General features: G+C 37.2%; 1 protein-coding gene across 9 annotated transcripts in view; it reads right to left on the bottom strand.

The window, feature by feature from the left end:
• The window catches only part of ubr5 (ubiquitin protein ligase E3 component n-recognin 5), a 134,337-nt gene extending 113,494 nt beyond the window's left edge, over positions 1-20,843 (bottom strand). For all 9 annotated transcript variants that reach the window (XM_052022852.1, XM_052022853.1, XM_052022858.1 and 6 more), the window contains exons 1-3: positions 20,562-20,843; positions 11,531-11,575; positions 3,175-3,256 (exon numbers count right to left, since the gene is read on the bottom strand). In XM_052022852.1, coding sequence (XP_051878812.1) covers positions 3,175-3,256; positions 11,531-11,575; positions 20,562-20,623 — 189 coding nt within the window. In that variant the 5' untranslated portion in view covers positions 20,624-20,843. The remainder of the gene's footprint in view (positions 1-3,174; positions 3,257-11,530; positions 11,576-20,561) is intronic.
• Positions 20,844-24,130: the final 3,287 nt, after the last annotated feature.

Below are 24,130 nucleotides of genomic sequence, written 5' to 3'. Positions count from 1 at the left end.
TGTTGGATAAGGAGTTCCATGACTTAGACACATTGGTGATAAAGGAATGACAATATATTTTCAAGCCAAAATAGTGCCGGTAGTGGTGACCCCATCTCTCCCCTGACCCCAATACTTGATCCGCTTTTCCCTTCTTCACAGTGGGTGCAGTATCACTATCTTTAGGGGAAAAAAGCAAGCTGAGATGGGTTCTAATATTTAAGATGTTACTCAAAACAGAAAAGCAAAATAGTGCAAAAGCTCCAAACCCTAAAAAACACAAATAATGGAAATACCCAGCAAGTAACACCCATTGAGGGAAATAAAGGTTTCAGATTCATAGCCTTTCATTTGAAACTGAAGAAATTCCAAGCTAAAACAAGCATACCCTCAACTGCATCCTGAAGCAAGGATAGACAAGAGGAAAGTATTTTAAGGTGGAAGACAGAAGGAATCAAATGGGATGGGGGGTGGGGGGCAGTGGGGGGAAGAATAACGAGATGATAAAAGGAATGGTAATGGGATAAGTTAATAAGATAGGTCCCAATAAGCTATAAATAGTAATTAATCTGAATCTGTTACATTCAATGGCGAAATTAACTAACTAATGTGCCTGTTCCAAACAAAGTACTGTTCCCATTAAATCCATTTATTTTTACTGGAGACAGGGGCCAACAGAAGCAAAATGGAAAATTAAAATGGCAAATCATTATATTGAATGGAATGTGTTCTGCAAAGCTGTTACCCAATGTAGAATCAAAATCAGCAATATATAGTAAATTGATGGAAATACAGGCATATCCCTGTTTCATATATCTGGACTAGTGTCATGGAGGAATCATGCTCTTTGAAATGCACAAAATGGTTAGAGATATGTGGCTGGTGATGCAAGCGTGGAGGAGTTGCTGGAGGTGCCAGAAATCTCAATTAATCTGTTGAATGTGAAGGCTGGTGAAGTGAGAGTTGAAGACAAGGGGATCTTCAATATGGTCATAAAAGGGAGGAGGAAGGGATGAGAGCAGATGTGCGGAAAAATGAAAGACGATTTGTTGTCTGGAACTGTGGTCTATTCTTCAGTCACCCAAATACATCCCTCCCGTTCCCAATTAAAGCTCCTTGTTGCCACACAATTTCAACTCTTGAATATAGACTATAAAATGCCAGATCAAAATGAAAAATTTTCTTGAGTTTTGCTTTAATGCAGCAATATGGTGGGTGGGATGAAGAATTACAGTTATTATTTATAACTGTTCCTTTACGGTTACTATTACCATGAACCAATTTCCCACTTTAAATGTTTTGTCTTTCACCTTGTTAAAGGTCCTTCCTTTCCATCTACTGCAAATGTTGCACAATTCTCTGCATTTTTAAAACCTTCTACATCTGCCTTTTCCAGTTCTTATAAATGTTGACATTTTAAATCTCTTCCCAAATTCTGCCTTTTCTATGACTTTTTTTTAAGCATTTTGCAAGTCTTGGAATTCAGGTATCCATGATTTCAGGACAAAACATCAACTGCTAAAACAAAAGCATAAACTTTGAAAAGGTGATAATAATAAATTACTACAATAGATGAGAATTCAAGGCATTGAGGGCAATATATTAGCATGACCTGGGGAATACCTAGCCAACAGAAAAGCCTAGAGTTGGGATAAGTCAGCCATTTTCAGGTTGACAGGCTACATCTAATGTGGGTAGGGGGAGCACAAGCATCAGTGGTGTGTCTCAACTATTTACAATCTTTTTTAGTGATCTAGATGAAAGGACCAAAGTGTACTACAGCTAAAGTCCCTGACAATACAAATAATAGATGGGAAAAAACTACTTGTCAGGAGGATGCAGAGGGTATATAAAAGGGATATAGATGGCACAAAAGTTTGGCAGATGAAGTTTAAATTGAGAACTTGGAGGTTATCCATTTTTGTTTTGACTTTATTGTTCAGATCTTATCAAAATAAAATTTTGATGCAGCTTGATAGCATACATGTTTCCCATTAGGAGAATCCAGAACTGCAGGGAATAGTTTCAGAGTAAGCGGTCACCTACTTAAAGCAGCCGAGGAGGAATTTCTTCACATGGGTCATAAATTTTTAGAATAGTCTATCTTGCAGAGCTATGGAGGCAGAACATTTAAATATACTCAAGGGAAAGATACAGATCTTTTATTTAGAAAGGTGTTATGGGGAACAGGAAGGAAAGTCCTATTGAATGACAAGGGCAGCCTTAAGGAACCACAGAATCCTCTCACACCCATTGTTTTGTCCTCTTGTATTTTACATGGATGATGTCAAGAAACATTCTTCAACAGAACCACCTCCAGCAACATCAACAACATATCAACTAAAACACAGAGGGAGGTGGAAAGCATGCAGATATTAGAACATTGCAATGATAGAATGTCTTTAAGTAGAATTCCCTATGTTACTTTGTGGGTACATAAACAAAGACCAACATATATATGGAATGCAGCACTAAAGTTACTGAGAGTAAACATGCTTATAGGAAGTAGGAGAGGCCATGTATTGGGAACCATCTTTCCAACAGACCAATGAAGGCATAAACTAGAATTATTCAAAATCAATTCAATGAGGAACAACTGGATTTCTACACTAGGATGAGCAATAAGGACTGGAATGGCAATCTTTCATTTGCTAAAGAGATCGTAAATATGCTGCAAATGCTGAATAAAATAATTTTTTTCACAAATGCTTCCAAACATGCAACTTTCTTATTTTTGCTTGCCAACTAAAACATGGAAAATCAAAATAGCTGATGTACCTGCCCACTTCTGCTGAAAAGTGAAAAAATTTCAGAACCATTGAACTCCAATTGTAACCTTAGAGACAGTGGAATTGCTACGCAATATAAATGATATAAAGCAACCACTGCTTAATTACAGTGAAGGCTTTATGATTTTCACTAGGGGAAAAAAGAAGATTGCTTGACAAGATGCAGGAAATTCCCAGAATACATTTACACTGAGAGAACTTCAGACGATTCAGGATAACATTTCTGATTATAAACAGTTGCACCTTAATTTCTGGTGTCATTGTAAACTTCAAATAACTACAACTTCAAGAACATGGTCTTACTCTCGTTTGTTTCCAAGTATAAACCTCCTCAGGAATGCTTAAAATATACAAGTTATCACTTATTTAATCATTGAATTATACATTCATAATAAATATACACTACCTCTAGAAGAAATGCTGCATGGTTTGGTCCCACCACGCATTGCTTAATTGTAGCCTGTTCCAAAACATTCAGAGGCGGGTGACTGGAAAAAAAAATTATATTTTAAATGTTGAGTGACTTTATAAAGTACTTAAAATACAATCAAAACAGAAAATGCCGAAAATATCCAGATCAGACAGCAACCTTTGCTGAAAAACTGTTAATGTGCAGGTTCGTAACTAAGCACTTTACATTTGCTCCCTTATTTATGACTACTTCCACTGTATACTTCCCCGTTGCAAATTGGAGCTGCCCTCCCAAGCCTTCATCAATATAACTTACTACAAGTGAGCACCCAAAGATGCATTTGATCTTGGCTTCCATTTCCAGTTCTGCATAGCTGCACAAAATGAGTCTGAATAGTCACCCGTTAAATGCATACACAAACCAGTGTTCTACTTTCCCGTACTGAATTCCAAGCTCAACCACTATTTCTGAATATGCAGGTTAAACTGTCAAATGATAATCAAAACTAATTTAGATTTGAACAGAACATGCCCAACATTACAACAAAATTTAATGGAGCAGTATCACTTGGTTATACTGTAACACTCATGCAACTTGTACACTAACACACGTAATTATGTGGTTATAAGGGCTCACTTTAATTAAAGCACATTAGAACTTGCAAGAGTATCATGTTAACTCTGAGGCTATATCAGCATCAAGTATTTCCCTGCAAAATCAAAACATTCAAACAGGTGAAGTGTTTAAAACTGGCAATTGGACCAGTCCCTTACGAGTTAGCCAACAACGATTTTGAGATTTTACAACTGTTATTGCAATTAGATTAGAAACAGAAAATTTTAAAACCATCTCTACATGAGTAAGCTACAAACTGTATTGTAACTCTAGTGTATTTCCCCTCTCCAAATAAATTTAGCCTTTGTTCAATTTGCAAAATTATCTGAATGTCAACATCATTTAACATTAACCACTTTAATATCAAATCTATGCACTAGAGATGTCACCAGCTTGAACCTGCAAGGAAATTCAATTGAGATGGTAGAGTGTAATTTTCAGAACATGACCTATTTCAGCATTCAATTACTGTTATAATCAGGCTAGAAAAAGAATCAATAACAAATTAAGTTGGTTATAAAAAGATAAATTTGGATTATCATTGGTTTAAGCATGTTAAAATACAAATTTCCAGTTCAAAAAGTGAAACTTTATTTTTGAAAAAAAAAATTCTAAATTAAGACTTGGATTGGCATTGCGACTTAAACCATCAAAGTAAAGTTCTGAAGTGCAGTCATTGCTAGAATGCAGGAAACAAGGCCAATTTGACCACCAAATCTTTAAAAAAAAAACAGATATGATAAAGTCCAAATTATTGGCATGCCTAATGGTCAGGGGCCTAAATATACCAGTCAGGAAAGATTCTTCCACTCCTTATCAAAATAGTGTTGCATCTTTCATCCAATTTAAGAGCTGGCAGGTCCTCAGGTTAGCATGAAATCTGATGGATGGCATTCAATGGCACTCTCAGTTTTACATTGGAATTAAAACTAGACATAACCTGACAGGAAGTGACCATGGAATTGACCAACAGATGATATTTAAAATCATTCTTTTTGCATTGTTTAGCAACAAAAAAAATAGCATTCTTCAAAGAAAAATTAGCTTTAGTCTTCATTTGCAGGTTTCCTTTTTAAACCATTTGGATGAAATAAGATACAAAATTGCTTACTGACACCAGCACCAAGATGCAAGCTATAGTTCCATTAGTCTAAGCAAAAATCTGAGAAGAAAACTATGCAAGCTAAAACCAGGTTTTGAAGTGTTCTCAATGAGACCATCCACAATTTACCATTAAAGGTGGATCTGATAAAAGGGGTATCATGCTTGTGATGCTTTTCTTTTATTAATACAGTAGAGAGTTGATACTACACATCTCAATGAGATTTACTCGGCATTTCAGGACTAATATCCATCACCCGGTATACTAAGTAAAAAGTGAGAAAATGAAAAGATGTAGTAGGTTGCATCTTCAAATGTCACTCTTGGACTTGAGCACATAAACTGATACTTCAATCTGACATCCCCAACAAAATCAGGACAACATGAAGTTTCTAGTCAGAACAAAGTCCTACTGTATCATTTAATAAACAAGCCCTCTTGATTCCTGCTTTAATATTAATTTTGCACAATTCCACTCACAAATGTTGGCCCAAATATCTAATAAATAGGTTTTCAAACTTGGGCCAGCCACTATCTGTGTAGGGTCAAATACAGTGGTATGCAAAAGTTTGGGCACCCCTGGTCAAAATTTCTGTTGCTGTGAATAGTTAAGCATGTAGAAGATGAACTGATCTCCAAAAGTCATAACGCTAAAGATGAAACATTCTTTTCAACATTTTAAGCAAGGTTAGTGTATTGTTTTGTACAATTTTAGAGTGAAAAAAAAGGAGCACCATGCAAAGGTTTGGGCACCCCAAGAGATTTGAACTCTCAGATAACTTTTACCAAGGTCTCAGACCTTCATTAGCTTGTTAGGGCTATGGCTTGTCCACAGTCATTGTTAGGAAAGGCCAGGTGATGCAAATTTCAAAGCTTTATAAATACCCTGACTCCTAAAACCTTGTCCCAACAATCAGCAGCCATGGGCTCCTCTAAGCAGCTGCCTAGCACTCTGAAAATTAAAATAAATGCTGCCCACAAAGCAGGAGAAGGCTATAAGAAGATAGCAAAGCGTTTTCAAGTAGATGTTTCCTCCATTCGTAACATAATTAAGAAATGGCAGTTAATGGGAACAATGGAGGTCAAGTTGAGGTCTGGGAGACCAAGAAAACTTTCCGAGAAAACTGCTCGTAGGATTGCTAGAAAGGCAAATCAAAACCCCCGTTTGACTGCAAAAGACCTTCAGGAAGATTTAGCAGACTCTGGAGTGGTGGTGCACTGTTCTACTGTGCAGCGACATCTGCACAAATATGATCTTCATGGAAGAGTCATCAGAAGAAAACCTTTCCTGCATCCTCACCACAAAATTCAGCACCAGAAGTTTGCAAAAGAACATCTAAACAAGCCTGATGCATTTTGGAAACAAGTCCTGTGGACTGATGAAGTTAAAATAGAACTTTTTGGCCACAATGAGCAAAGGTATGTTTGGAGAAAAAAGGGTGCAGAATTTCATGAAAAGAACACCTCTCCAACTGTTAAGCACAGGGCTGGATCGATCATGCTTTGGGCTTGTGTTGCAGCCAGTGGCATGGGGAAAATTGCACTGTAGAGGGAAGAATGAATTCAATTAAATACCAGCAAATTCTGGAAGCAAACATCATACCGTCTGTAAAAAAAAGCTGAAGATGAAAAGAGGATAGCTTCTACAACAGGATAACGATCCTAACTACACCTCAAAATCCACAATGGACTACCTCCAGAGGCACAAGCTGAAGGTTTTGCCATGACCCTCAGTCTCCCAACCTAAACATCATCGAAAATCTGTGGATAGACCTCAAGAGAGCAGTGCATGCAAGACAGCCCAAGAATCTCACAGAACTAGAAGCCTTTTGCAAGGAAGAATGGGTGAAAATCCCCCAAACAAGAATTGAAAGACTCTTAGCTGGCTACAGGAGGCGTTTACAAGCTGTGAAACTTGCCAAAGGGGGTGTTACTAAGTACTGACCATGCAGGGTGCCCGGACTTTTGCTTCGGGCCCTTTTCCTTTTTTGTTATTTTGAAACTGTACAAGATGGAAATAAAAGTAATCTTGCTTAAAATATTAAAGAAATGTGTCATCTTTAACTTTATGCCTTTTGGAAATCAGGTCATCTTTTACTCACTTAGCTATTCACAGTAACAAATTTTGACCGGGGTGCCCAAACTTTTGCATGCCACTGTATATCACCTACACAAGTTTATTTATAGTGTAATAATGGGCAGATATTTGAACCATGCTTTGCATAAAAACCTCTATGAAGCATTTATTTTTTGGACAATAGACACTTTTGGAGTATGCCTTTACTCCTACAGGCACCTTGTACCTGCACAGCGAAGCCTAGAAGTTACATCACACACACATACAACCCCTTCATAATTTTATTCCCTCCTCAACCCAACCGCAATTTAATGGTAGAAAAATGAATGGATTTCCAGTGATATTGCTTTCAATATGTTAAGAAGTGCACTGCTCCTTTCAGTAAACATTTTCTGAATGACCACTATTGCAGCCACGTGACTTTTTTGACAAAAGAAATATTTTTCAGTGCAGTTGCAATATGAAAGGAGGATTTGAGAGATTATGCATACAACTTTTTTTGTCTCTATTGTGATTGAAACGAATGTAAAGCTTGTAACTCACTGTTCACTCACTAAACTCTAACTCCAAGTCACCAGAAATTAATTACAATGATGGTGGGACAGCAGTATTGGTCGAAGATGAAAGTATAGCACCAGAGATCTGCACAATCAAGCTACATCCAACCTAGCTACAAATCTTTGAAGAAGTCATTTGGATGCTATGCAATCCAAATGGCTCTCCTTAAACACAGAACAAGCAAAGTCAGCAAGGCAGTTGCATATTTGAAGGTCTCGGTAAATACCAATGGGAGCTTAATTTTCACACATCCAAGCCAAGGCTAGTTATTTGTATTATAAATGTGCAACAATTGAATTTTTGTGTGTGGCCCACTAGCAGTGGACCACAAACTGATTCAAGTTAGCATGCACAATAAGGAAAGTGGATGGGTTTTGGAGCAGGTAGGCTGTGGACAAGCTGAAATTTAGTAAATATCTAATGTCAATGGTCAGACAAGAGAGCCCTGAAGCAGTTGAGACAGGAATTAACAATGATTTGCACCAGAGTTCAGGGTAGGGAACTTTAATTAGGTGGCTTCAATAGATAGAATATGGTTAGAACTTAGCCAACAGGGTGCCAAGAATACAAGTTATTGACAGCCCAAGGCTAAGTGAATGGCAAGGTATTGAAACACAAAAGCAGAAAATGTTAAGACTCAGCAGTTCAGGAAGTATCTATGGTAAGGGGCACTTCAAATAAAAAAGTCAGCAAAATTGAATAAAGTTCAGAAGGATTCAATGTGTCCAGCCAGAAGATGAGGTGCTGCTCCTCAAGCTTACATTGGGCATGTAATACTGCAGCAAGCCACAGACAGATAAATCAGTCTGGAGAAGAATTAACATTTCAGGCAACAGTGCACTCTGAACTGTCCCCGTGAACTGAAGACACGTGGTCACCCAATCTACCACAGGTATAGAAGACATATTAAGCTTTGGTTCTCCCAGTGTTTATTAATTACAACCCAGGTGGCTACTTAGCCCATCAATTCCATGTCAGCTCTCAGCAGAGCAATCCTGTCAATCCCATTCTCTTTTCCCCTTCAGCCCTGCAATTTATTTTTTCTTACATGGCTATTAACTCCCTTTTAATCCTTATGCCAATTAAGGAAACTAATTAACAATAACCAATTAATCTACCAGCATGTCTTTCAGGTATAGGAGGTAACTGAAGCACAAGTCACAGAAAGAAAACTTAACCTCCATTTGGATTGCAACAGACTGCTCTCTGGAGTTGTGGGGCAGCAGCACTAACTGCACAATGTTTGGTTAAATTACTATTTATAATTGGGATCAATGCATAATGAGCAACCAGACTCAGTACTCAAGAGAGTGTCTAACCACCACTTTAAAATTATGTTGCTAAGGGTCAACAAGAGGAAATGTGAAGGTCAAAGATGGAACTTCAGTACTTCAAGGTGAAAGTGAGGACATGTTTACATCTGAATGGCTGGACAATCAAGGTAAGTACCGGAAGGGGAGAATGTGATCAATTCCATCTAAGGCTTCAGAAAGGCCAAGCACCATCATAAGAAATGAAAGTTATGACTAGGCTTTTTGGTGCTAGAGCAAAGGAAAAAACCTGATTGGAAAGGAGCAAGTCCTGTATTGAGGGAAAGATGGGCATGGATTAGAGAAGAGACTACACCGGGGAGTTAGTTTCAGATGAGAATTGATGGTTGATCTTTGAAATCCAAAGGGGATTGACCTAATTTTGAAAGATAGCTGGTATCTGAGGAACTCAATGTTATAGCCATAACTTGTTTTATTTCATTTTTTTCATCTCCACTCTCAATGCTTATAACATAAATAGCAATTTTAGTGTTTAATGTTAAAAGCAGATAGTTTTACCATCTTTTAAATGCATTATTGCTAACCTATGCACTTAATATCTGTGCTGTCCTAATTATAACTTAGGATCTACTACCCATGCAGAATTCTGGCTGTACAGAAATCAATGAGATTTTCTAATGACTCAGCAAATATTCTATCAACTATAATTTATTTCCTGCCTGGCAAACAAAATTAATGGTGCACAAATTTGTCTACCAGTATCTCAAACAAACTTAAATGCAATAGGTCTTGCACAAAAAACTTTCGTGATTTGTGCTTTTTTTCCTGATGAATTATTGCAACTTCCCATACTTTGGCCTAGAAATCAAAACAAAACTCAACTTTTTTTTAAAGTTCTGCATTACACCTCAGAGCAAACATTTACTAAAGTGACCGAGGGAACATGCATGAAATTCACCATTTTAAAGTCAAAGGTCAACTTGACTGAGCACAAACTCCATCCTAGCTTCAGAGGCAACTGCAGGTTATGCAGCAATTACAGATTTAGACACTCTGCTCAGGTCTCTGCATCAACGGCTGCCTTTCTATCTGTTACCCGTGTTTGCTGTAATTTAACTCCACGCTAACTAAGCTTTCGGCAGAAGCAATACTTGCTCTCCACTGACAATGCAATTGTTTTATGAATTGATGTAATTTCTGTCTGTTCTCAAATTTAGCAAGACATGGACTGATCCCAATCTGAAGCATTACAAACTCCTTCCTGTTGGGGGAAAAAAAACACGACCCCAGCAATACATTTAACTGTCAAATTTTTAAATAAGATTTTTAGTGGCTATGCAGGTAACAAAACTGAAATTTACAATTGAGAAACAAATGCTAAATTTATGTAATTAAGTGGGCCCTATTTTAAGTATTTACTGCTGAATTTTTGAATCTTGCCAAAAACAAGTCAAACTTGCATAGCAACTGATAATATCCCCATTGTAACTTTTTAGTAATGCCGTTGGATTCAGTTGCAGCCCAAGCTGAAACACTTCATCCTTCATAAGATTAAAGGAACAAATGCTTCAATCAACTGCTCTGTCTTCCCATCTACTTAACCTGTAGACTGCTCCAATCATCTACCACACTTTAAGAATTTTACCAATATTGCAAGGAAGAGCATTTATGGTCACATCACATGCTTGTGACATCCCAAACTATTTTACACTTTTAAATTATGGATTTCATTAGGGCAAAAGTTCTACAAATACCAAATGAGATGAATTAATATTTTTTTTATTAATGATGGTGCTAACTGAGGAAGAAATATTGGACCAGGAGGAATTCTCTCAACAATGCCATGGAATGTTTTACATCTACCTGAACTGATTTAGTGATACCACAAGCAATAAATTAACCAAGTTGGTGTTCAGAACCCATGGCTATATTTTTGAATCAACAATCTTGAAACTCCAAGCTAAACACACTAACCACAGACAAGCTACCAGGCAAAACCAAGTTAGAAACAATATGGGGAAGGAAAATACATTAAACTGTGGAAAAAAAATGCCATTTGCAGAGAAAACAATGGTATGGTTCTGCAGTTTCCATGGCCAACCATGGGTGTAGTCATATTTTAATATAATCAATTTAAAATTAAATTGCAGTATTTTTAAGTGATAGCCATTGAACACAGATTTAACACATTTAAGGTAAACCAATTAGATCTGTCAACTTGATATAGAAAAGTCTGCTCCTTTGAAATCATCTTCATTAAGAGCTCCAGTAGGGATTCATCGTTCATAGGAAAATTAAACAAATAACTGCAACCTAAGTCCAGGGCCACAGATGTTAAATATACACAACATTAAGGTTTCAGCAAATAGAAATGAACTCAGAATTGACAACTTAAGAGCGTATCAATGCTCTATTCCCATACACAAGAGATGACTGTGAACAACAGATCTCTGCATGCGGAACAGAGCAAAACATAATTCTTCCCCTATCCAAATTCCAACATTTAATGCATATACTAAATTAATTCTAGTTAGTTCCATTCTACATTCAAAAGGGAATTTTCCAAATCCTACAGAATAGGAAAAATTTGATTCAGGGAAATTTAATTCTACAAAATCAATCAAGTGCTTACTTGGTTTCGGCCAGACTAAAAACAAGCAATAAAAGATTTAAATTTTAAGAAGAGTACAGTGACAAAATAAAAATAGAAGTTAAATATTCACAATACCTGCTAAGATTGAATTTGTTGAGTTTTTCTGATACTTCTCGTAATCTGCAAAGAAACAAGTCTAGTTGAAACAATGGAATAGTAATATTTCAGTTATTCAATGATTGTCCAGCATCCATGAAAATTCTGTCTTTCAGCCCTAGCTTCAATGTTATGACCCAGTATTGGATGATATATAGTTACATCTATTAAAGCTCAATTCATGGAAAATTTCAACACTGCACAAATATGCTAATCAGTGAAACCTTCTTTCAACCACTACTTTGTTACCATACTAACAATAATGCTTAAGAAACAAATAATTTGCCTTTTTCTTTGGAAGATCCAGTCTCAAGATCGTTCAGTTTTATTTCAAATTATTTGAATTCTGGACAGCTTCAACATAATACTGCTTTATAAAAACACACCTAACATTGGAAACAAAATGGTTTAAATTATGAGGCAGTAGTTCTTCAATGTTTTTGATAGGTGCTACAGTATAAAAAAGTGCATGTAGAGATTACATGTTTTCACCTGAAGATAAACTTTGTACTTTGTAATTGCCATAAAAACAGCTCTGACGCAGGCTCACAATACTGTTAAGAAGCAATCTGTACCTTTGCACATTTAGATTCCATTTTAAGCTTTTCTTTTATCAAGTTAGGAGACTGCTCCAGGTACAACATGATAAATTGCCAAAACATCCCTTAAAAAAAATTCTGGCAGAGCAACTTAACAAATTCCGATTAAAATCTGCTTTCATTTAAAAACCAAAACTGAACATCTTGCTGCTTCACAATTCTGTGCCTACCTTCCCCTTAACTACACATTTCAACATGCCCAATCTGATTTTTGCCCTGCCACATCAGTGAAAATGCGCAAATTCACAAATGCTTTTCCTCTGCAAATTGTGCGCAAGGGGTGGCTTTCCCTCTCATCCATCCCATTCTGTCATCAGCTTTAGACAACTACAAATGACAACATCCTTTATATTCCAGCTGAGTACAACTAGTTCCTTATCCATTGTTATCACCCATCATTCTTGGAAACTCTCAGGCTGAATAAACTGATTGTAATCCCACCAGCATATCAGATCTTGAGCAAAGCATCAACCTCAGGTGTTCTCTATATAAAAGTCTAGCTATTTTCATATCATTATCCCATTTTTGTCGTCTCCTATTGATTATTCCCTGCTCTAATGACACAGCCTTCAATTTCCACAAATTGTAACTTGTCCAAAATGTTGTTGCCCATATCACTGCTTGCATTAAGTCCCATTCATGGTTTCACTTGTCATCTCAAAGGTCCTCCAGTACTCATTTCTCTAGCACTCATTTCTCCAGCTTTGGCATCATGCATTCTACACCATCTTGCACCACCATCACTGGGTACACCCTCAACTGTTTGGAATTCCCTCCCTAAATTTTTTCATTTAGAACCCAACCTTTGTCAATTGTTGTACAATTATTCTCCTGTAAAGTACATTGGAACATTTCACTACATTAAAAATTCTTTATAAATACAAGTCACTGAATTCCATGTGGAATAACCATCGTTTTAAAACTGTTGTCAACAAAAAGTTAATTGGAGAAAGACTTCAGTATTAAATCTCAAACAGCAATCATCTTTCAACAAGGAGCACATTATTTTACTGTTGGTAAGAGAAAATTTAATGCACTGAACAAGTGACATACGTATCATAACCATGGGACTGGAAAGTTAACTACTGCACAATTTTAGGTCTTCCTTCAGTTTAATACCTAGACTAGCAGATTTCCACAAATCACAATAGCTAGTAATTATGCCACCTCCATATTCCACCTCCAATTCTCTTCAGTTATTCAACCAAGGCTTGCATGCAGAGTACAAGTCTTGTATAAATCAAAGGATCTTCAAGGTATACCTGTTCACCAGTGCAAATTACTACCTGCTCCCAAACAGTGATATTGGATTCCTTCTCACAAACTGTGTGTACCAAGTTATAAAATGTCTGTGGTACTTTGTGACTCGATACAGGTGAAGTCTTATTCATGGAGATTATATATAGACTTTCAAAATTCCTGTGATTAACAACTTCCATCATGCTTTCATATCCTAGCCATAATTTTGATTTAGCAATTAGTTAAATCTAGAAGACCTCTCCAGATTTGATTCTAACTAAAATGCAAGAATCAAATCTTAAATATTGCACAAATGCACACAATCCATCACAAGAACTTCACAGAACAACTACAATCTTCTTTTCAATGTCAACAGCTTAAAAAACTTAAAACTCAATTACAACCGATATTCAGCAAGTCAGGCGCTAGTATGAAAATACATTTCAGGCCTTTTAATTAATCAATCATTTCCATACATGCTGTGCTGCCAATATTTTCCACTGTTTTTCCACTTAATTTAAATGGTCTTACACCATTTGATAAGGAGCAGAACTCAATTTGTTCCAAATTTTGATTTCAAAATTTAGGTGCATTAACCACATCTGATGGTCACTTAATTCACAGTGCTATAGTTTTGATTCATCAATCACTTCAATCAGCTGCATCTACATTCTTCATTGCCTGTAAAGTATATTGGAACATTCCAAGGGACATAATCAAAGGCTCAGCTTCCTCTCCCTGTTGTTGTACCAGTATTTTTTCTTTGATAATTCAACAAATTAATATGTACTTAAAATCCACAAAACATTTGGATACTATCCATGTTAATTTTCTTTCCTGTGAATTACATAATCAAGTTTTGCCAAGCATATTCTTTGCTGAATCAAGAGAAAGTGTGGATAAGTTGCACTCTGAATTGTCCCCAACGTGTTAAGCGAGTGATAGAATCTGGGGGGAGTTGATGAGGATGAGGGGAGAATATTAAAAAATGGAATTAATGTAAGATTAGTGTAAATGGATGGTTGATGGTTGCCATGGACTCAGTGGGCTGAAGGGCATGTTTCTGTGCTACACGTCTGTATGATGAGAATCAAACCTAGTGTACATTGAGTATAAACGAGTATCCCATAGACACATTATTTTTCTTCAATAAAATGGTCATAAAACAGTGGCCAGAGACTGTGCAAAGGACAAAACCTGCAAGACAAATGTAAAATCTGGGCTGATAGTTTCTGATTCAGCAGAAACAAGCAATTTTGCTGTGTAATAGTTGAATTTGGAAATTCCAATTAAGATTTTTTGTTATTCAATAAAATTAACTATTGTTTATGTAGTGTTCCACACTGGATATTCATCAATATTGCTGAGTAACTGTGTTGCATCATGTTAACTCTATGAACCCTCGTAGGCAAGTATGATAACTGCACTTGATTTTCTCCTGTGAGTAAATTAATGCAACTTTGGAGATTTGTAATTTATAAACTGTTATTGCTCCCATCATTTTACTGTGAAACTGACAGCAAATTCTACAGCCTATACACGCATGATGAAAACTCAAATCTAGAAGTTCGTGTCAGTGATTCCCTTCTCTTCGAGTGGCTGCCCTCTTTGGCAGCCAGCTTCAACATATTCTTCAGGAACCAGTGACCTATGACAACTACTAGTATTCATCTTTTATTCCCAACATGAAAAATTTCTTAAAATGCTATGCTGTGTTACATAAAGTATAAACAGGTTTAATGGCAGACTAATGATGATTATTGCTTAACCACTTCTCTGGTTACATAGAAACTAAATGTCAATCATTCCAAGTCATTAAGTTTAAAATCCAATGAATTTTGATCAAATTTCAGCTCCTACTTAAAATGTCAAATACTCTCCAATCTTTATTTACTGTTCTGTGAATAGTTAAAATTATACCTTCAACTTCCTATTTTGCTGTCTTGAGAATTTTTCCAATGAGAATTAATGCTTGATATTACTCTGTTGCTTCATGTCAAAGCTTCCTAGAATTGACATGAAGTAATCAATATCAGAAAATGGCTGAAAGTCCAGAGATCACTTGATCTTTTCAGGCTTTCAAATTTCAAGGTCAGCAGCAGTTGTCATCTCCAAATGCAAAAGCAGGGTCATAGAAATAATCAACTGAGACCTTAAGTGCATTATTATCCCATATACATTTCTTACTTCACAAGTCAACAAACTTCCCCAAAAATAACACTGAAGTGAGATAAAAACCTGTTTCCTATGACAACTTCTGATAAGAGGTAATCTTTTAATAAAATCTGCAAAATAGGCACTCAAAAAGACTTTTATATTATGACTGCACAAAAAGCTAATGCACAATCCACTTAGTACAACATTTGTCTACTAAAAGGTAAAGCTTTCACTGCCTGCAACTCATATTATATCTACAAAGCTCCTCGACTACTAAATTCAGAGAAAATTTAGCATATTAAATAAAATAGTGAAGTCCCAATCTCATTTGTGCCATCAGAAAATACTGGCTGTAAACAAATGCCAAGCCTTTTCCTATGGGAGAAGAGGGCTCACAGAGCTAACACGATGCAACACAGTTACTGAGCAGTATTGAAGAATGTCAGCTGTAGAATACTACACAACAAACTTTGCTAGGCTAATTTTCTTCCAAATCATAGAAGCAACATCATAACCTGGACATCTCATTTCCCTACAGATGGTATAAAACACCTTAATTTGTATCTAATATCTGCGAGCTTCCAAGCATCCAGTTCCAACAGCACTTTGTTTTTTTGCTCTAATATCTGCTACAGCATGTGTTTTCAGGTCTTCATGGAGCACAAACCCACTGATGCATGTTATGCAGAACTAATCTTAAAAGTAGGTATAAAAATTCATGTGCCTTCATTAAATCAATTTTTAGGTGCACAACTGTCACCTTCTTACAATGGAATTCTTGTACTGTATTTTTCACCATGGTTTGAACATGATTAATTTTCCAATTCTAATCACCACCCAAACTCAATTCTACCATTCTGCTGACTTTATCTCAACTGTTCTTCTTTGGGATAGAACTGCTAAGTAACAGCAGGATAGGGACGCATTGAAGGGGAGATGTCATAGTCCTACATCAAGGAAACAGGCCCTTCGGCCCAACTGAATCATGCTGACCAAGATGTCTACTTGAGCCAGTCCCACTTGCCTACATTTGGCCCATATCCCTCTAAACATTTCCGATCCAGTACCTGTCTAATTTTATATGCTGTATTGTTGCTGCCTGCACAGCTTCCTCTGGCAACTCACTCCATATACCAATTACCTTCTGTGAAGAAAAGGTTGCCCCTCAGGTCCCTTTTAAACTTTTCCCCTCACTTTCAATCTATTCCCCCCAGTTTTAGATTCCCCTACCCTGGGAAAAAGACTGTGACCATTCACCTTATCTATTCCTTCAGGACTTTATATACTTCTACAAGGCAACCCCTCAGCCTCCTATGCTCCAGAGAAAGAAGGCCCAGCCTATCCAGCCTCTCCTTATATCTCAAGCCCTCCAGTGCCAACAACAGCCTTGTGAATCTTTTCTGCACCATTTCCAGCTTAATGACACCCCTCCCATCGTTGGGAAACCAGAACTGCACACAACGGTCCAAGTGTGGTCTCACCAATGCCTTATACTTGAGGGGAATAAAAGTAACCCATAGGGCTCAGACAGGCTTGGAGCAGAAACAGGGACAGAATAGCTACATCATTGGTGCAGTATAGAGTGAAATCAGATTCCAATACAGAAAATATCAGTTTTAGTTTGTTAAAGATGCATGCACATCTCGGCGCATAATAAAGAGTAAACAATGCACTACATTTCAAAAACTGCAGTGAAGTATGAAAAAAGTCCATCAATATTCTGCATAATTCACTTACATAACAGTGGTGCACATCAAGCATACAGATACAAACATATTTAGTATAAATTTGGCCTACTTCATTCAATTGATTACAGCACATTTTAAAACAGTCAAACATAGCAAATGATCAAATTTGTCAATAATATTCCTACCTTTTTATTTTGTCATATCAATAATCTTAGCTCTTCAAAATATGACCTTGGTTGCCCACAGTGAGTACTCCATTCAAGGCAAGTTTAATTATAAAATTGTACTACAGTGCAGTCAGTGTTCCATTTTTTCCCCTAACCTAATGCTTAGGAGTTGGGAACATTCTCTTAAATGTATGTCAGCTGCATAGAAAAATAGAACTCAAGTAACAATTCAGCAGAAATGCCCAAACCAGATCAGAGTAATTAATCAAAAGACATACATCTGTCTATTTTAACAGCAAACAAGTTGAAACACCAGAAATACAAGTTTTCCCAAACATTTAAACTTTTAATCCTAAACATTTAAACATTAAAAGACATTAAAACATTTTTGCTTTCACATTAGTTTGATGCAAATGCAATTGTTCAGTAACAGTATTAATTCTGTTTTACAGCAAGGATGCTACCAAATTTTTCTCTGCCCATATAACTACCTAATATAATTATAAATTTTGTTTTAAAGAGTACAAGTTCAACTGTGTAAAAATTCTGATTTTTAAACTCAGTAACCAGATGATTCTTGATATCTGCTTTGAGGGAAAGGAAGAGCAAGAAAACAAAGATTACTGCAGGAATGTTCTGAGTTTTGACAGCAACAATTTGCTATTTAATAAAATCCTGACACTCTCCAATGGAAAACAGCAACTCTGAGCAGTAAAGGAATTTGCAGAAAACCAATACTGTGTTCAGACTGTTGTATTTTCAGATTTACAAGGTGCTGAAGCACAGAAAAAAATCTTGAGAACAAACTCCACCTACTCTGAAGAGAAGTGGGCAAAATATACCCAAGTGCAAGGAATGTCAATTCATTTTATAGATGGAACAGAACAAGTCCATGAGGATTACAAATATAGATTGGAGGTTTATAAGTTGGAGACTAGTAGTCACTGTTTACGGCCAACAAATAAATATGCCACAGAACATGGCCAACTCTTAATGAAAAGATTGGCATAGCAACTTTCATGGCCATAGGATAACTTTTACAACAACAAGATACATTTCAATTGCAAACTACGGCTAGTAAAGGGTGCACTGAAGAACCACAAACCAGCATTTGACAAAATGCAAGAAAGAAGGTTTCAGATGAAGCAGTAGATAATGCTTCAGACAAACAGTCCTGATAGTAGACTGCATGTGGAGTTGGAGGTTTAGCCAAGGACACCATGATTGTGCATCATGGGTTAAATCAAAGTAAAGACATCCACGAGAGCAGAACCAAGACACCTACAGAACGGTTTAGCACCAGCAATGCAGCAAGATTCTGGTGTACAAGCCTCATATCAAATTGAACAGGTGCAAGGGCACTGGGCACCATCACCAAAGTGATCTCATGCTTTAAATGAGAAGATTCTGCCTCTTAGCCATGTGGTAGGTTCTCAGTTTGCACTGAACCAGAAAGTAACCATAACCCAGGTGCTATCACTGCAGTATTTTAGTATGTTCCCCTCTACGTGTAAACTACCCATCCAACTGAAATGAAGTAACTTACTTTTTAATCTGTTTGATTTTCTGGCTATTTTACTGCCAAATTAGATCAATTTAAGATTTAATTTGATTTAATTAATTTTGTCAAATTTTCCTAAAGTGCAGTGAAGCCTATACTTCACCATACTAGTGTCTAATAGTATGCTGCATGTCCTTTATTGAACTGCATAACAAAAGATATCACACCACCCATTAGACCTCATGTTCTCAATCCAAACAATTCTGCATGTTAAATCTGTTGGGATCACGATAACTAAACCATTTCTGTGCTCTAAACACAGCAAGTTTATTTTGTTCCCATTTTATCCTTGAGACAATCTCCTCAGAAGACTAACTCTCCCATACTTTACTCAGTTGCTTTATTCACGTGATAACAAGAATCAGTTAACTGTATACCATCACTGCACAGATTAAATACAAAATGTACTTGCCCCTCCCCCGCTACAACTAGAAACATAAAGGCCAACTGTGGACCAATTATTTTTTTCCATTTGACACTAAGCATGCATGGCAAAAAAACAGGTTACAAAAGAGTGCACAGTAAAAATAACTCAAGATGGTTGCATCTTTAAAGTTTCCCTATTTTAGATTCTGAACAAATTTGAATGTCAGAAAATAACATTTTTAAACACAGCTGGTTAAAAACTTTTTTTTAATATATACTTTTCAAACTGAGTTTTACTTCAAAAACTGCTATTTCTTACCCAATTCGCTTAGGTTATTAATCCTGCATTTTAATCCAAATTATACTTCCAACATGGACACCGAATTGCAATCTGACGTATTAACATTCATTGTGAACATTCTCCGGAACTCTCTGATTCCCATAATTTAGGACATTTACAAAATGCATTATACCCTGAAGATCAAAGCGAGCATTTCAAATTCATTTATTGTAAACAAGATCAGATATAAAATCATGAACGGATTTATAGTTATGGGGTGAAACAAATGGCAAAGATTAGCAATCACGAAAACAATTCAGACAGAAACATTACGATTTAAAGGAAAATAATATTCCTTCATCGCCGTCGAGATGTCACACGTCAGAAGAATCTACAACTAATTGGATGAACGTTCCCGGTGGTCAATATGGAGAACAGTGCATTCCCAGCTCGACAACCCACCCGAGTCGGGGTAGGAAACAATCGTTCTTGCAAATGACGCATCGACTTACACAAATTCGCTCCTCAGTCACCCTGGAATGGGCCCGATTCCCTCTCCAATTCACCCTCTCTTAAACATTACACAAACATGTGCTTCATGCGTCATGTCCCAATAAAAAAATTGCCCATTAAAGTACGGAGCTCTTCCCCAACCGCACCGAGCCCAATCCAATCCCGGGCCTCTGCGCTGATCGTGATGAGAACAAGAGGCAGTCACAAGTCATTGTGCTCTAGCCCATTACTGCAGAGGAGATACTAGAGCAATCCGCCCCCACCCTCCGAGCTCTCTCCATCCACCCATCGCCTGCCTTCGAAGCCGCTTTGTCTCGGTAACTTTTCGGCCCGGCCACACACCAGGCCCAGCGAGCCTCGGCGGCGACCCACCTTTGCCCAAATCACCCCCTTTTCTATTGTTGACCCCCTCCCCCAGGCCCTGCATGCCCGCCGCTCACCTGTCGTTGAGCTGATCCTCGGTGCCCGGTAGTGGATGCACCACGAAGTGAATGGACGTCATCGTCGGCTGGAAGGGAAGAGTAACCGGCCGAACCCGCGCCGCGCTAGCCTAGATTAGGGGCAAGAGACCGGAGGAGGGGCGAGGGGAGGGAAACCAAATAAATAAATCAATGATTTATGAAGTTAATTCCTTCAAATATTTTTGAACCCCCCCAAACGTTTATGACCAGACGGCTTATTCTTTTTTTTGGACACCCGCCGCTTCAGCAAGCAGCCGCCGCCATCTTACTGTTGATGAGCCCTCACGATAAAAGCCGCTTTGGTATTGGTTGCGCTCGTTCAGTCGGCTGGCGTATCTAACGAGCTACGTGATTGGTCGCCACTGAAGGCGAGCGAAGAGGGGGAAGCATTGGGTACAAGTCAGGTGACGGTGACTGAACACGTGATTGCGGGTCAGCCGGGGGCCATTGTTGGGGGCGGCAACGTGACAGAAGGAGGTCCTTAAATAGCAGCTTCAAAGCTCCCCAGTACCTTACATGACTTACTGATCTGTCAAAAAAAACCTACTTTATTGGAACACTAACTTATCATCAATTGAGTGTAAAAAAGAACAATGTTAAAAGGGAAATAAGTTTTTGATATCCTTCACAGAATTATACAAGTGAGACATTTACCTTAGCCTTCTCTTTGAAGGAACTGCCTAATTAGTATTAACCTCCTGCTCTGCTCCCACAGTTCTGCAGTTTCTTTCCCTCCTTTGTAAAAAATCCAATAATTTGCAATTTTATCAAGTATTCATTCAAGTTAATATATTTGGAGCCCTACTATTGTGAACAGAGTGTTCCAACAACTTCAAAGTCAAGGTCGAGTTTATTGTCATGTGCATGAGTACATGTATGCACAGGTACAATGAAAAACTTATTTGCAGCGGTATCACAGGCACTTGTAAAACGGCTTTAATACACAGAGCATCTCAATCAGTTTCATAGGAGTTTTGTCGAAAATCTTATACCCAAACATATCATTTGATGCTCAGACAGGTGACAAAGGTTAGAAACAAGAAAACAGTAATGATGGATAGCAGTTATAAAGCTTTTAAACACTATTGGAAAGGAATTCTCAAACCTTGGACCATAGGTAGCTGAAGAGGGCAGTTGCCAATGGTGGAATAGAGAAAGTCAGGATGTGCCAAAGGATAAAATTTAAGCAGCTCAGTTGTGTAACAGGCTTGAGGGAGTGGAGAAAGTTATAGTGGTGGTGATGGGGCAGGGGAGGGGAAACATGAAAAGTTCTGATTAAAAAAATGGTGTCAGTAGAGTAATTTTAGATTAGTGGCATATGCCTGAGTGGTAAATAGCACATTAGAACACAGGCAATAAATTTTTGGAAATGTATTGCAAGACATGAGAAATAGCAGGGAAATAAAACTAACTAGAAAGCTTTCCCTAAGAACCATCATAGCATTTCCCCCTTTTGTACTATATCATTCTAGGGTTCTATGAGTTGTAAGTTTTATATTAAGAGATGTGTAATATGGAAACCAAAAGGTATTGATCAATCAATATGAGACAATATGCAGAATCATTACAAGAAAGGATATTGAGGGTCCAACTCATAATAACCTGACATGAAGAAAGAGAAATGTATACAAAAAACATATTAATAATATTATTTTCCATTCAGACCATAATAATTTGTATTTATCAAGCATTAGTGCAGAACTATGTACCAAAAAGCTTCATAGGAGCATTATCAGATAACATTTCAATACTGAGCTACATGAAGAGAGTAGTGAGAGATTGGCCAGGTGAGAGATTGACCATGAAAACATTGAAATCATTGAGCCCAGAGGTTAAAAAAAAACATGGATGATAGTAACAGGAGCCACTGAGCAAAGGCAGAATCAAAAACCAACAATATTAAGAGAATGTTTATAAGCGTCTATACAGGCTCAGGTCAGGGTCATACAAGAAGTTATGAACGACATGGTTCAGTTAATGCTATGTGCTCCCTTGTTCTTGATCCTTAAACCTCTGGACTAGTTTGCTACTATGGATCCTATCCCATTTCTTTATGATTTTAAATGCTGCCATGATATCACTTCCTTTCTGGTTTCACACCTCACCATTTTCATAATCTAACCCAATTCAGTAACCTCCGAAGAATTCCCATTCATAACCACATGTACACCCACCATTTCCTTCACCTTACCACTGATGGCTGTGCCTTGAACTGTCCAAATACTGAAATTTCATTGCTAAACATTTCCAAATTACAATTACCAAACTATAAAATTATTGTAATGCAGATACAAGTCCCTCAAGTCTATGAAGCAGAACAGTCCCACCAATACAATTCTTCCACCAGAGCCCTACAAATTATTTTATCTCTGATGCCTAACCAATCCTCATTTAGAGCTCATAATTGACACTTACAAACTGTGCATTCTAGATCCTAATTATTCTGAGTAAAAATGTTTTTCCTCGTCATTCTCTTTCCACTGAATCTGTGCCCTTTTCAAAAAAAGCACTTTTGAAATCTTTGTTGATCACTTGTAACTATTTTCTCTTTTTTTTCTTGATATGCATCCTTAAATAAAGTCCCTAAAATGTTTCCTCATCAAGACATTAGTTATCAGGCTTGTAATTACTCACTTTACCTCTGTCTGCCTTTTTAAAAAATGGGTACTCTTTTTGGCACAAATCCAAACTCAACAGAGCCGTTAAATATAACTTCTAATTCCTCTCAATTTACTTCCAAATCTTTCAGGATCCCAGGAGAGATCCCATACGGCCCAGCTTCTGTAATGAACCAACATTTTCAATTTGTTATTCATAATATCATTCATCTCACTCAACCACTTTGTAGTTCACCTCTTCTCAAAAATCTTTATCATTAGTAGAGACTATTGCAAAATGATAATTTAACATTCTCTGCCATTTTTCCTCTGCAATCTGACGATCACTTCCTCTTAGGATTGCCATTTCTCTTTAATAGTTCTTTTTTTACTGCTCTGCAGGTAAAATAATTTCATGGTTTGTGAAATATTTTACAATGTTTTCTTTCATATTTCCTCTTAATTTGCATATCTCACTCTTAACCTTGTTTCCCATTGATTTGTGAATATATTGGGTTTATCATGTATTGTGAATATTCTGAATATATTATGTATTCCTTTCCAAGATGGTTTAACACTCAGGCCGCATTCTTTTAAGGAATATCTCCTGAACTGAATTCACCTGTAACATTAATTGAAGTTCAATGCCTTGCCATTAAACCACCAAATCCTGTAATATAAGCAATGACTTGGTTAGTATTTGAGGAGACATTATTATGTCAGGCCAAGTCTTCTCCAAAAGATCCTTTTTCCTTCTCATTTGTTGCTAAGTACTAAATCCAAGTAGTATTTTGAATTGATGATCAGTAAAGTATAAGGATCCCAACAAACATGACCACAAGTACATTAATATATCGTAACCTTGCAAAATAGCTCCCATCCAGCCTACAACCAGTCTAATGCCCAATGAAGTAGAATGTCTCTTCTTGACAGCATTCCATTAATCATTCA

This window comes from Pristis pectinata, chromosome 9, assembly GCF_009764475.1.
Source record: "Pristis pectinata isolate sPriPec2 chromosome 9, sPriPec2.1.pri, whole genome shotgun sequence".
Taxonomy (NCBI): domain Eukaryota; kingdom Metazoa; phylum Chordata; class Chondrichthyes; order Rhinopristiformes; family Pristidae; genus Pristis; species Pristis pectinata.
Note: the sequence above shows the minus strand (reverse complement) of the source record. Positions and strands in the feature narration are given on the sequence as shown.